This window comes from Polyodon spathula, chromosome 11 (genome assembly GCF_017654505.1).
Source record: "Polyodon spathula isolate WHYD16114869_AA chromosome 11, ASM1765450v1, whole genome shotgun sequence".
Classification (NCBI taxonomy): Eukaryota; Metazoa; Chordata; class Actinopteri; order Acipenseriformes; family Polyodontidae; genus Polyodon; species Polyodon spathula.
This window is the reverse complement of record NC_054544.1, coordinates 8,360,473-8,375,041: the sequence shown is the minus strand read 5'-3', so window position 1 is coordinate 8,375,041 and position 14,569 is coordinate 8,360,473. Positions and strand designations below refer to the sequence as shown.

The window sequence follows — 14,569 nt, the reverse complement described above, 5'->3', positions numbered from 1 at the left end:
ATTCAATTGGAGTCGCGGTACAACTGCACGTGAATTAATAAAGTGCAATTTCCCGTGCTCACATACATTTTACTTGCACGTGAAGTGCTGTGCAATCCTTGTGCCTAAATACAAATACACATTTTAAACACTCGTGTTACACAGACCCGTTTATATCCCGTGTACCAATGACTATACACCAACATTTAACACACCACACGCAACATATAACAGAAAATGCACACAGGGGCGGGCACTACGTCACAGTCACATACAATTGTAAAACTATGTACTGCTACAACATGGCCCCTTTCAGTTCTAGCTTGTAAATGGTGTTTAGTACATAATAGTCCTGGAAATACCCTGTCAATTCGAACAGTATTTCCTGCTCTGAAGGAGCTGCACATTACACTCCTTTCTCTTTGTAACGAATTTGCATCTCAGGCCATTTAATTTAATTGAAAGGCAAAGGATGGACTCAAACCACGAACCATATGATTCAAAGACAAATGCTTTACCCTTTAACTAAAGAGCAAGCTCTGTAGTAGAGAGGTTAGTGTGTGTCTTATGCTGATGCTAAATATTATTAATTTGATCTTATGCGTCATTGGTAATACAATGATGATGTTTAGAATGATTATACACAGTGTATGTATTCTGTGTTTTTTCATATATATTATCTTGAATTAAAGGCTGAAAAGTATGGGTATTAAATTGACAATCACTTTTTTTGCTTGTTTAATTTTAAAGCAAATTTAATTTTTAACTTATTCTGACAGTTATGTATTACAAGTATATAAAAAGGCAATGACCAAGCCATGTCTCAGGTACTACAGTGGTAGAACAAGGTCACAGCACTTCCTGGAAGAAGAACATAACTATATAAAAGAGCACATTCCATTATGAAATGTGCCAGGAAATGTGCCAGGAACATCTACAAATAAACCTAATCCTAACTGTAAATCAGAATTTTAACCAAAATAGTTAACTTAATCCGAATCTTAATCCTTATCATATTCACTCCTCCCATGGGATAATTCAAATGTAATTTCTTTATACAATGTGTGTTTTTCAGAAGTGTGGACGTTCCTAAAGCATTTAGAACCAGACGACTCAACATATTATTTTAGCCATGTGCCTCCTACCTGCATGGTTCAAACCAGAAAATAACCACAAGGTACTGTTTGGATTGACAGACTATTCTCCTTCTCTGTGACGATTGGATATATAGGCCATGGGGTCATGATATACCAGTGCGTATAAAAATAAGATCTGTTTCTGAACTCAAAGCACATCATGATATTTAACATTTTGGATAAATAATATTCACATATTTTTACTGAATTTTAAAATTATAGAAATGTACAGAATTTAGTCTAAGTATGTACAAGTCAGTGATGCATTTCTTATCTACATAACGTCACTGCTATAGCATTACATTCTTATCTGACGTGAAATTATTATTATTTTTTTAATTTAAGAATTCCTCTCCTGCTTACAGTATCTCTTTATAGAACAACACATTCTCTTAAGGAGGGATGGTACACATTCTTGTACAGTCCGACCAGTTATCTGATTCCGAACAAAAAAAACAAAGAAAGTACATCAGCTAGCAGTAAATTATCAACTGCTGTACAACATACACTGCTCCAGTCAGATAAGAATCACTGCTAGCTAGCAACCGATTGATCTTTCGGTCTGCAAATCAAATATTTTTTAAAGATTTAGATAAATACAGCAGGACATTGCCCCACAGTAATATAACATATGATGAAATGTACTGGATATGATATGGTATTACTTTCTAAATGCTGTAGAAGTATTTAATGCATCATTTTTTTTTTTTTTTTTAATCACCTAATCAAAAATGATTGCTTCTATGGTCGTATTTAGTATTCAGTACCATAAAAAAAGAACTATATTCACAAACACTGCAACTGGTAGAGGATTCCTTTTTGCACACTATTGACTAAGAGCATTGCTCAGTCATCTCAGTTAGACACTGTTTGCACTTCTGCTAAACAGCTAGTCAAGGGGGTGGGATTTGAAGTATACAGGGAGGCACCAGAAGTGTGTAACAGGAAGAGGGCTGTAAAAGTATGAAAGCAAGCAACTTTCTCACTGAAAACACACACACAGTGGTGTTTAACGGAATCTTTTTTTCTCCAGGTAGGTGCCTCATTTAGAGTATTTCGGCTGCATCATTTTCTTATAAAGTAAAAAAATAAAATCATTTTTTAGGTACTGCATGCATGTTTTTATGTAGTATTTATTTATTTTTTAAATAGTGCATATTTACAGACCTGGATAATTGAGTAATATCTGCACAGTAGTCTGGTAAAAAGAGAACATTTGTATAAGGATATTGACAAGGTGTATAGGTAATGATTCATGAATACAAGGTTGAAAAACAAGCAGCAGTGGTTGATTAGGGTAAAACTAAAAGTCAGCGAGATGCACAACAAAATATTTTTGCAGGTCACTATAGATGAAACTTGTAAAGGTGTGAGCAGCAAAACCATACACAGTGAGGTATTTTTGTATATTCGCAAAAATAGTAACTCAGATTTAGTAATGAGCTATTTTTTAAATGTTCAGATTTTAATGATCATAAATAAAAAATGATTTAGAGGGTTGTTTGTTTACATACTAATAAAACTAATTAAAAAAAATAAAACATGAAGATGGATTTTGACACATTAACATGACATCAAAGTTCGCCAACAGAGGACTTAGTAAGTTGCCATAATGGATCAGGATACTTGTGCTAGAAAAGTATGGTATTTGTTCTTTTGTGCCATTTATAAATAAATAATAAAAGGTTACAATCTTAGGAGATAAGGACATACATTAGCAAAGCTGCTGCTTATTGTCGTGTTACAGTGATAGTAAAACAACAACAAAAAAGTACATTTAAACAGACATACTTAGTCAAACTTTGCATAAATCTCTATGCACTATATACACATTTCTGAAACTGCTAAGTTAATTCACTGTATTCAAACTGTGATTGTACAAGCCTCATTCTGAATCAAACTTTATGTGTTGCTACCTGATGCTAAGAAAAATGTTTAATATCCTGTAGTGCAAATTCTGAATACTGATTTAAATCATGATAGGTGTTAAACATATGCTTGTTCCATAAACACTAAGGTGAAACTATTAGAAAATAACAAATGTTTTATTTTTTTCAGTTTAGATTTTATACCCCAATGGAACTTTTGGACTGCACTTCCCCTGCCATGATCCTGGAGCGCACTGCCTCAGTGTTGGGATGTAGCACCTTAGATCACAAGCTTGCCTTACATCTTGACGAACATGATGCTTTACAACACTTGCGGGAAAATTTTCTGGTACCGAAAGTTAAAGACCTACCTTGCAGTAAGTCTGAAATATCTATTAATACACTATCCACTGCCAAGCAGTGTGGCATGCATACTTCCACCTGCTATAATGGGTTAAAACATCCTAAAAGACTCCATCTGTTCAGTTAATTTAGCTGACCTTATGGAGAGCACTGAATGAAATTACCTTTTACATGAAATATCTTTTTGTTCATAGTCATAGAGCCACCTTGAAACTGTTCTCAGTGAGAAACAAAAGTTATTGGAATTAAAATCAATGACTTTCTAATCCAGATTGATGTTGCTGATTTGCAGAGATCCTAGTTATTGCACAATTAAAATAAAAGGCATATAATGTGTGACATTATAAGATACACAAACAGTACTAATGAATAACAGTTAATACAGGAAGTAATTATTGGTACACTTTGGTATACCAGAAGGGAACTGGTTCAAATCCCACCTCTGTCACTGACTGACACCCTGAGCAAGTCACTTAACCCCCTTGTGCTCCATCCTGGTGATGAGATGTTAAATCAATGTCCTTTTGTAAGTGACTCTGCATATAATGCAAAACTTCATAACCTACCTCTAGAAAGCACTTTGTAATGGTGGTCCATTATGAAAAGTGCTACATAAATATATTAATATTATAAACAATTTTAATTCTGTGTAGTAGGGCCTAATAATAAAATAAATAAATAAATAAATTTAAAAAAACAAAACAAAATAGTATTTACATTAGCTTAGCTCCAGGTTGGTCTTTGTCATCTGGATAGCTATTGCCAAAAGCACTGACCCGATCTTTAGGGGAGGTTTTGTTTATTGTTTTCGACATCTTTAAACAGCCTGTTCAGTAGTAACAATGCACTGGATGCTGAAGTAAACTGCAGCTGAATGTTAGTGAGCCTCGTTCAACCTTGACCTCTGTACAACAGGAGCAGTTTTATTGAACAAGTATGTTTACATAAATGTAAAGCAACCTTGCCTGAGTTGATGATTATATATGATAAACGTATTCATCTGTTTTTCCGCATTATTCCGCAGAAAAATGATTCCTAGGATCCCAGCTAAGTGCTCCGAGTATGTAACTAGCAACTAAGAAACCACTATTGCTTACTATTGCCTGGTGATGATCAACCAATTAGTAAAAGTGTTGATGGACATTGTTGTAATTAGCTTCAATCTTACTGATGGGGGCAGAGGAAAGTGCACCCTCAGAGAGAAGAAATCAGAGTAAAAGTATGAACTCGAAGTGCTGGGAAGTTTATTAGAAGAATGAAGCATAGCTCAAGGGCTATTTTTATGGCTCTACAGGGTCTGCCTTTGCCAAGTGCTGACACGTTTTCTCAGCTAGGAGAGTTGATCTGGGCCAGTCACTTTCAGAAGCTCTGCATTTGCCCACATATCAACGGGTTAAGAAATTAAAGATTAACTTTTGTCTAAATAAAAAAGATATGATAAGATTTTGAACATGAGACTTCTGCTTACGAATGAAAGACAGAAAATTGACACTGACATTTAAAAAAAAATAAATAAATTGAGCAAACTAAAGTCCAAAAGTTTGTTTAGGCAGTTCAGCAAGGTACAGTACTATTTCCTTTGCTAATGATCACTTTTGCATTGATCAGACAAAAAAAAAAAAATGTTGCATAATTTTCAATTCTTACTTTTTAAGCCAACTTAGCAGCACTTGACATTTTCTTTCTATACATTTCTTTGTAAGTGGATCTTCCGTGGAATGGAGCAGTGTAGCAATGTAGTTTAGGCTTGTTAAAGAGTTAGTCCATAAAGAAAATATTTTTCTTTTTTAATCCCTTCACAGCTGACTTCTCATGCATAGATGAAAATGAGGAATGTGTATATCTTGCTGGAAATTCTCTTGGACTGCAGCCTAAAAATGTTAAAACCTACATTAATGAAGAGTTAGATAAATGGCACAAAATGTAAGTAACATACTGTTAATTATGTGTCCTAATTATTTTTGTGTCCTTATCATTTATTTGCCCCATTCATTGTTTTTAATGTATTTTGTTTTTTTGCTGCTGTACCTTCTCTACCTTTTGTTTAGAAATAAACTTTAATGTCTGCCCTCTTGAAGTAGTAATGTAGATAACCTTGCCCACAGTTATAATTATATAATTTATAACATTATTTTAATCTATTGATTTAGTTGCAGGATTGGAACCTCAAATAAAGTAATATACAGCGTATGTCTATCTATCTATCTATCTATGATGATAAGAACCAAGATATTCTAACTAACTAGATCTCAGACTTACCAATAATTAAAGTCTGTTTTATTCAGGGGTGTTCATGGTCATTTTGAAGGGAGTCGCCCTTGGGCTTTGGGAGACGAATGTATTGTGGACCTAATGGCTAATGTAGTGGGTAAGTTTAGTATTACTGACTGCCATTCGTACCTGATTATAGTTTTTGTTGGCAGTGGCTCCATTGCTGTTTGTAAGATCTTTTTTTCTGACATTTTCAATACCCTCAGCCAAGTGATTCAAATAATGAGTAAACCATGTATCGCAGCACATGGGAAAATATTCTGATAATGAGGCCACAACTTCTTCAATACTATACCATACAACATATTATTTCACTGGACTAATACAAGTCACACAAATGGGCAAACAACAAAGACAGCATGGTAGAGATAGCAGGAGCTGTTCCAGAGCTGTAATATTTTCCATTTGCATGCATTAGCTCATTTATGTACACACTAGGGATAGATTTTCATTCTGTGGTACACTCTGCTACCCTGAAGTCCCTCTTTGTACTTCCCATGTCACAAGGCAAGCTACAGGTGTCCACGTTCACTTCTGACACCACATTTAACAGGCCTTCCAGTGGGTGTATTAGGCAGACTCTGGAGAGATTGGCAAGGCTATCCAATGCCCAAGTGGAGACTGGGTACAAACCCAGGAACTTGAGCTCAAAGCCCTTGGCCATAACCAGGCTCTCTTGTGAGAGCTGTGACTGACTGGTACATTTTTATTTGTGTTCTTGTACCAACTCATGTTATCCTGTGCCACATGATATACTCTTTACATGTGCAAAAATAATTTTCAACATAATCCATACGCTATAAGCTTTATACAAATGAGCTTAACTCTACAGTTAAAAAATAGAATGCTCTGTACATTGCGTGAGAAATGTATAGGGGATTAGTAAATTAATCTGTTCTTGCATACATGAATTACACAGTTGACTGCCACTAATAATAGCTCATGAGTTGAGTGAGAGTCAATTAATAATTTCTGAAATTCGCCACATGCAGGAGATCCCTACCACCTAAGGTACAACAACAACAACATTCTTGATGTTTATGATGTGTTTCCCTGATAGATTTCTTACATAAATGATCATTTAGGTTAAAATGTCTTATAATCTCTTATACTGTTTAACAGACAAAAACTAGCTCCTAGGAACCTGCAAAAACCTGCATGGCAATGAGCCTTTGACAATGTTGTTTTCAAACAGGAGCCAGAGTGGAAGAAGTAGCATTAATGAATGCACTGACTGTGAATTTGCATCTTCTGTTGGTGAGATTGTAACCTTCACATTGTTGTTTCAAAATATGTTAAACTATATATTATTATATAGATATATATATATATATATATATATATATATATATATATATATATATATCATATTATGTGTGTGTGTGTAATTTTGTTTTGTTTGTTACAGCTCTCCTTTTACAAACCAACTTCAAGTCGTCATAAAATTCTTATCGAGGCCAAAGCATTCCCCTCAGACCATGTAAGCAATACATTTAAAAAAATTCTACAATATAAACTAGTCCAGACAGAGGCTGTCTTTTAGTTTGGAGACAAAATGATCACCCAGTTCACAGATTATCTGTGGCATCTACTGTATGCAATGTAGAATTTCCATTGTATACAGGCTTTAGCATTAAGCAATCTTACTTACAGGCAATTCACTGCACTGGGCAATGTTTGGGAGGTATAGTTGTGAAATTGTTTTTAGAGTAATTATATTCATTATTGTTGCCAAAAGGTTCCCCCAGTGAGGTAAACATGTGCATTAAAATAGTGTAATAAGCTGCATTGTCCTCAGCCGTTGATTACCAATAATTATCCTCTGTGCAAAAGTGCAATAAGTATAATGGTAGATAGTGCCTATTGTAGTCATAAATCTTTCAAAATGCCATGTGAAGTTTCATACTATATCAAGCAAACCTAGCTTTCATATTGCAAAATGTTCCTTTAAACACAGCATTGCCGATTATGTTATAAACAACAATTATGTTAAATGTAATGCTACTTACCTGTACTATCTTTCTGAAAGCATAATAAATGTTGTTTCACATACAATTTGTTGTAGTATGCTGTAGAATCCCAAATTCAGCTTCGAGGACAAGATCCTCAGACAAGCATGCTGCTGATGCATCCCAGAGAGGTATGTTTTAATGGAAGTTATCTGACTTGGAAACAATTTCAAATTGAATAAAAATAGGGGAATACAGTAGGAGATAAAAACTGCACTGAAAATGTACATGAAAGGTAATTATTTGTTTTATTCAGATAAAAACACTAAGTTTGTATGTGAACCAATAATTCATAAAGACCCTTATGCACTGGAAAAATAAGAAAGTTTATAAAAGGAATGGCTTTTTTTAATTTCTTTGCCTTTTTTGTTTGTTTTTGAGTTATGTTTTGTTAATTTTATATGCTTTGGAGTTCATTAAAGTTTACTTTACATATTGAGTGATGCAAGTAATTGGCTTAAGATAACTGTAAGGTATAAGCTGAGTAGCCCTTTTAGTTTTGAACTGTTTGGAACATCACTAAAATGTTTTATCCATTCTTAGGGTGAAGAGACATTAAGAATGGAAGACATCATTTCTACGATTGAGAAAGAAGGAGATTCGATCGCTGTGATTCTGTTTAGTGGAGTGCAGTACTACACAGGACAGCTTTTTGATATGCCAGCAATTACAAAAGCGGGCCATAAAAAGGTATAGTTTATATCTCCCATTTTAGTAGTTTCAGATAAATAAATAATAATAAAAAAAACTAGCTTTTCTTATTAAACACATTATGCAAATAGTAATCTTCTTTTGAATCAGTCGAGAAATATTTCACACATACTGTACTAAGCATATTCACCACATATGGTTGAAAAATGTTCTAAAATAACCAATGTATTTTTCAATGCTCATTATTAACACATGCATTTACTATTCATTATATTGCTGTGCATAATTAAAGAAGTTAATTGGTACTCTGGCTGCCTACAAGGTTGCATCTCTTTCAAATCAACGTAATATAAACTTAATATAAAATAAAACAGGTAAAACTACTTCTTTGCAAAATAATTGCCGTTCATTGTGTATTTGGCAAACATACACTCAGTTAATAGGATAGGTTGACCCTGTAAGTAACCTCTTTTCTAGCAGTGACCTTTGATATCTAGTTCTGTTTGTCAGTCATGAACAAGAATTAGTTTCTGTCTCGATGTCTGTGTACTTACATGTTTTTTTTGTTGTTGTTAATTCCTCGTAAATTTGGGTTAAAAAATACTTTAATTATGTTCCTTAAAAAAAACAAACAAACAAAAAAAAAAAAACATTGTGTTAACTACCAGTGAGTTTAAAATTAAGAGAGAAAAAAAATATGCAAACAGTCCTTACTGCCACCTGGTCGGTTGTACTGAAGTTAATCTAAACCAGTTTAATTATTCTGAAAGTATATGTACCGAATGCAGTATTAGTGCATATTACATTGTGCTCAGCTATTTAATATTGACAGTATTCATTCATTTGTATACATTTGCATTATGTTTTTGGCTTTTTACATTTTCTATGCCAGAACTCATTTGCACAGTGGAATTGCAAAGCTGCCCTCTGGCATTATAGCCAACTTGTAATATTGTATTTATTTTATTTGTATGTGTATGTACAGGTGGATGCCTCTCACTCAATAGTATGATAACAAAACTGTATTTTTACAAACATATCTCATATATGTTTTGTTCTAGGGTTGTTTTGTTGGATTTGACTTGGCTCATGCTGTTGGCAATGCAGAACTGAGTCTACATGACTGGGAAGTTGACTTTGCCTGCTGGTGTACATACAAGGTAGGACATCGATGTCCCACAATGAAGAACTGTTAAGGCAATTTATAATATAATAATAATAATAATAATAATAATAATAATAAATAATAATAATAATAATAATAATGTTATACATTCCACCAGTACCTTGTAACCAGTGCCTACAATTTCAGGAATCTAGGAAATTAATTATCCATTGTTTCTGAAACACATCGCTAGAGTTGTAAAATCCTGTTACTCCAGACTATTCCAACAAGGATATACCTTTCAAGCTATTACCGAAATGCATGGATGTTTTGGAGAACATGATTTTAAATTGAGCTCTACACTTTTATTTCAGTATATGAATTCTGGAGCAGGTTCTCTAGCTGGAGCGTTTATTCATGAAAAACATGCTAACACTATTCAGCCTGTGTAAGTATCTAATACTGCAAATTTTACACTTGTTAAAATCAGCTTTTTATATATATTTTTTTTTTTATATAGCGCCTTTCATAGTGGACCACAACGACAAAGCGCTTTTTATATATTATTTTTTTTGTGTATTTTCTTACTAGAGTATGTCAAAAATATCATTTTGGGGAACACAAAAGTAAACATAACTGAATAAAAAAATATGATTTTATTCTAGAGACTACATTTCTATGTTTTGTTCTCTGACATTTTCAAAGAACATTTCTGATATGTCCTTGGTGGTTATTCTTGTACAGATAATAATCCCAGAGATCATTATATTTCCATTGTGTAACTATTTCTTTACACATACTGTAATTGGTAAAGTTTTTCATGAGCTCCTGAGTGGTGCGTCCAGTAAAGGCACTCCACATACAGTGCAGAGTCCTATAACCTGGAGGTCACCAGTTCAAGTCCAGGGTATGCCAGGCATGGATAGGAGCTCCCAAGGGGCAGTGCACAACTGGCTGAGTGCCATCTTAGCAGGGTGGTATGGTTAGCAAGGGTGTCTTTGGCTCACCACACACCAGTGACCCAATTACTAAATTAAAAAAAGAAACATGTTTTATACTTACCAGTAAATCTTTTTTTAATTTGCAGGTTGATTGGCTGGTGGGGTCATGAAATGAAAACTCGATTTCTTATGGATAACAGTACGTGTTTTATTAGTGATCTAAATACAGCGGTGTTAAAGAGAATGCTTATGCCTCATAAAAAATACTTATTATGGTAAATAAATCAGTGTGATAAGGCACAGTCAGAACTGGGTACACTACAAGAAAGGCACCTAGGGTAAGCAAACCCAAATGATCAGACTTTCCAGGTACATACTGTACTGCTGCTGTATTTGTACATCATTGAACATTACATCATGTAAAGCATTGGGAATAAGCAAACCTTGCCTTATTTCTGACATCCCTTAGCTGACCTGATTCAACAACCTCAGGCAGCAGCATCAATACATGTTTATTGAGGTAGAAAAGGTGAAGGAATAGACTAGATGCCCTAGGTCCAGATGCCCTTGGAACAAGTTTCATTGGAGACTATTTTATTTTGGCAGCTGCTCACCCAGACAAAATCAAACTGCAGGGGCCAGAGGGGACTTTAAAGAGATTAATTATGTAATGTGCTGTTACAGACCACCGTGGGTTACATATCAGCTCCTAGCCAGTCTACCATCTGTAGGGCATTAACAGATGCTATCAGTGTTTTGGTCAGGAAAGCAAAATAAACATTTATATATTTATTTCTTTATGTATTTATTTTCCGCTGACTAAGTTATTTCAACACAAACTCAGGAATGATAAGAATTTTTTTTTTTTTTTTCTCTAACTAGAATAAATTGCATATTGCAATAATAACACAAGTGTGTACAAATACATTTCCATCCAAAACCTTGTGAACCTTAGTCACTTCAGAGTACCAGCCACATCATTATAGTATTAGCACATCTTCATGAGTAATCTTGCACTGACCCCTTGTGGTCATTCAAATATTATTTTCATATAATATCCAGGTTCTAACATTCTATAGAAAGTAATGTAAGTTGGTGATCCCATGCTGCAGTAGACAATTATGTTTAACTTGTCATTAATCTCCTAGAACTTCAGTTAAGCCCTGGAATAAATGGATATCGGATATCAAATCCTCCGATTCTACTGGTCTGTGCCCTGCAGGCTTCCTTAGAGGTAAGAAGGTATTGTATACTGTGTGCTGTACATACCAATACACATATTTGTATATCTCTGCATCCAAAAATTCAACAGATAGATATTTATTTTCATGTCATATGCAATCAAAATGTCTGTCAGTACTCCAAATGGTGAACTGCCTTGGTTTTGCATCTTGCACCTTCACCAAACTTTTATCATACACACCTAGCCTCCTATAGACATTGCAAATTTCATTTGGCTATAATCTGAATTATAAGAACTCTCTGAATGTGCATGCACTGGTTAAATATGTCCTTATGGAACTTGGTTTGACTCTCAGGCCCCATCTCAGTACATAGTCCACATCACACAAACACCATCACAACCTGCATTGAAGCACAACTTAACATTTCTGACGGCATAATCTCTGTAGTTTTTGTGCTCCGTGTTCTGACATGCACTCAAATCAATCTGATTCTGTTAAGCCATTATGGATATATTTTTTCTTTTGGTTAGATCTTCAACAAAACTAGTATGAAGGCGCTAAGAAAGAAATCCGTTCTCCTTACTGGTTATTTGGAGTGCCTGATTAAGCAGCGCTACACAAAGGACGAATCAGATCCTCAGAAACCGTATGTGAAAATTATTACACCTTCAAACGTGGAGGAACGTGGCTGCCAACTTTCCCTTGCCTTTTCGGTACCAATCAAAACAGTTTATAAAAAACTTGAGAAGAGAGGAGTAGCAGTAAGTAAAATGTTAATTTCAACATCTTGTATAATGTCAGTTGGGGAAATGTGAACATGGTAGTACATGCTATAATAAGCAAATAATTTGTAATTTATTGAGACATACCCCTAACAAGTGGTAAGTAGCAAGTACAAAGGTCCTGCATAATTTTTTTTTAAAAAAGTGTACTTTTAGACCGTTTTATTAGTGTCCCAGTTTAAAAAGAGCGTTTGAGTCACTGCTGTTTAATTTGTGTGTGCATACTGGTTTTGTAATGAAAGTCAGTTGAATTTATGGAAAACTTCTTTTAATAGACTTTCACCTATTCTTTTTCAGTGCGACATGCGGGAACCAAACGTGCTACGCATTGCACCAGTGCCTCTGTACAATTCATTTAATGATGTGTACCGTTTTATCAACATTCTGGGATCTGCTCTCACAGCAAGCCAGAAAGAACAAGCATAAAAATTCAAGGATGAACTCATGTATACAATAGTATTTTGAAACCGTATATTCTCTTAATTTTATAATGTGTTTCTGCACCAATTTTAATGATCTATAATGATGCTAAATACAGTAAAAGGAATAAGAAATCAAAGGTGTTCTTGTTGTTCTTCCTCTTCTAGAGAATCAGAATACATTGTTTAGTATGCACTGCTTAAAATGAGCAAGCTAGTCCAAGCTGTGTCTGGTTTAACTAGCTTCTATAAATTGGCTTAACATGCAATTCTTGCTTGTCTGTTTTCGTACATGTGACATATTAAAAAACAAAAAAAACAAAAAAAAAAAACAGCAAACCTATAAAACTGAGGTGGGTTGTCATTGTATTTTAATTGAGGTGCAGCTATGCTAAAATGGTTTAAGGGAAGTTAATAATTCAAATACATTCTACATTCGGCATAGTAAAATACGTATTAAATAAAAACTTACTGTTATGCATATAGCAGAGAAAAATAGCACAGTTACATAGGTAGCCTATTATAATAATTCAGTTCAATAGAGTGATCTGTGTATGTATTGTATATTTAGCACATACCACTTACTAGGGAAGACTTCTTCGAAAGCTTTTGCTTTTACCAGGTAGTATTCTGCCCATTCTGTAAAACCCTGTTTTGTTACAGTGGTAGTGTAACTGCTCTGTACGGTATAGCCTGCCCCATAGCACATGATAATAATAATAATCTTTCTTTTATATAGCGCCATTCATAAATAAATATCGCAAAGTGCTTAACAAAAGTGAAAACAGAAAATAATAAATAAATAAATAAAACATACAAAATATATTAAAACAGTTGGAATTAAAAATGCAATGACAGTAAAAGTCATAAGAATGCCAATTTAAACAAATTAGTTTTGAGGCAGGATTTAACAATAGACAGACTCAGAATCACGGATCTCAGAAGGAAGTGTGTTCCATAGCTTAGGAGCATAGGAGGAAAAAACCCTGTCACCTACTGTACGCAGTTTAGTCAGGGGAAGACCAATAAGGCCAGCATCGGAGAACAGCAAAGCATGACTAGGAGTGTAGATGATAACTAACTCAGAAATGTAAGAAGGGGAGGTACCTCTATTGTCTTTAAAAGTCAGCAACAGTACTTTAGTCAATGCAGTATTTGATCGGTAACCATGTAATGATTTCAGTATGGGGATTATGTCACCACCAGAGCGAGACCTCTTCAGCACCCTAGCTACAGAATTCTGAACATACTGGAGCTTTTGAAGGGTATTCTTTGACACCCCAGGCATTACAATAGTCAAGCCTGGAGGATACAAATGCATGTACAAGCTTTTCTGCAGCAGACAGCGACAAGACAGGGCGCAGCGGAGCAGTGTTCTTCAGATTCAAACCCTATCTGTCTGTCTTCAAATGAGAAATGATTAACTGTATATAAATTCTGTTAAATGAGTTTGTGACAGGGAAACTGTATGAATGGAATGACACAACTACAATGATCACAGTATGTGGCAGATGGGGTGAAGTACTAATGTATTTCAGGGAATCCTCAATTCCACAAAAATATAAAACAACTGGTAGAACTGACCTTGTGCCTACCTGGCAGCAATGCTTCAGTCATGAATGACCTGTGGACAGCAGTTTTTTTTTTTTGTGTGTTTGTTTCTCTAGGTTGTTTTGTTTGTAGATTATAACTGCTACACCGCAATTTACATTTCAGTGTTGACTACTTGTTGTGCTCCCATCCTTGCATGTTCCCGGATTTTGTTTACAGCATATGGTCATTCTAATTTAACTGTGGCTTTAATGTCGTATACCATTATATATATAAATTGACACGAGGATATAATATATATATATATATA

General features: G+C 34.6%; 1 protein-coding gene across 1 annotated transcript; it reads left to right on the top strand.

Moving 5' to 3' along the window:
* Nucleotides 1–2,052: 2,052 nt before the first annotated feature.
* Nucleotides 2,053–13,024, top strand: LOC121323363 (kynureninase-like). Its single transcript, XM_041264388.1, has 14 exons — nt 2,053–2,148; nt 3,174–3,360; nt 5,149–5,269; nt 5,632–5,714; nt 6,813–6,874; nt 7,026–7,097; nt 7,683–7,757; nt 8,170–8,316; nt 9,339–9,437; nt 9,757–9,830; nt 10,470–10,522; nt 11,472–11,557; nt 12,038–12,268; nt 12,587–13,024. The coding sequence occupies exons 2-14, from the start codon at nt 3,192–3,194 to the stop codon at nt 12,713–12,715; spliced, it is 1,401 nt and encodes a 466-aa protein (XP_041120322.1). The 5' UTR covers nt 2,053–2,148; nt 3,174–3,191; the 3' UTR covers nt 12,716–13,024.
* Nucleotides 13,025–14,569: the final 1,545 nt, after the last annotated feature.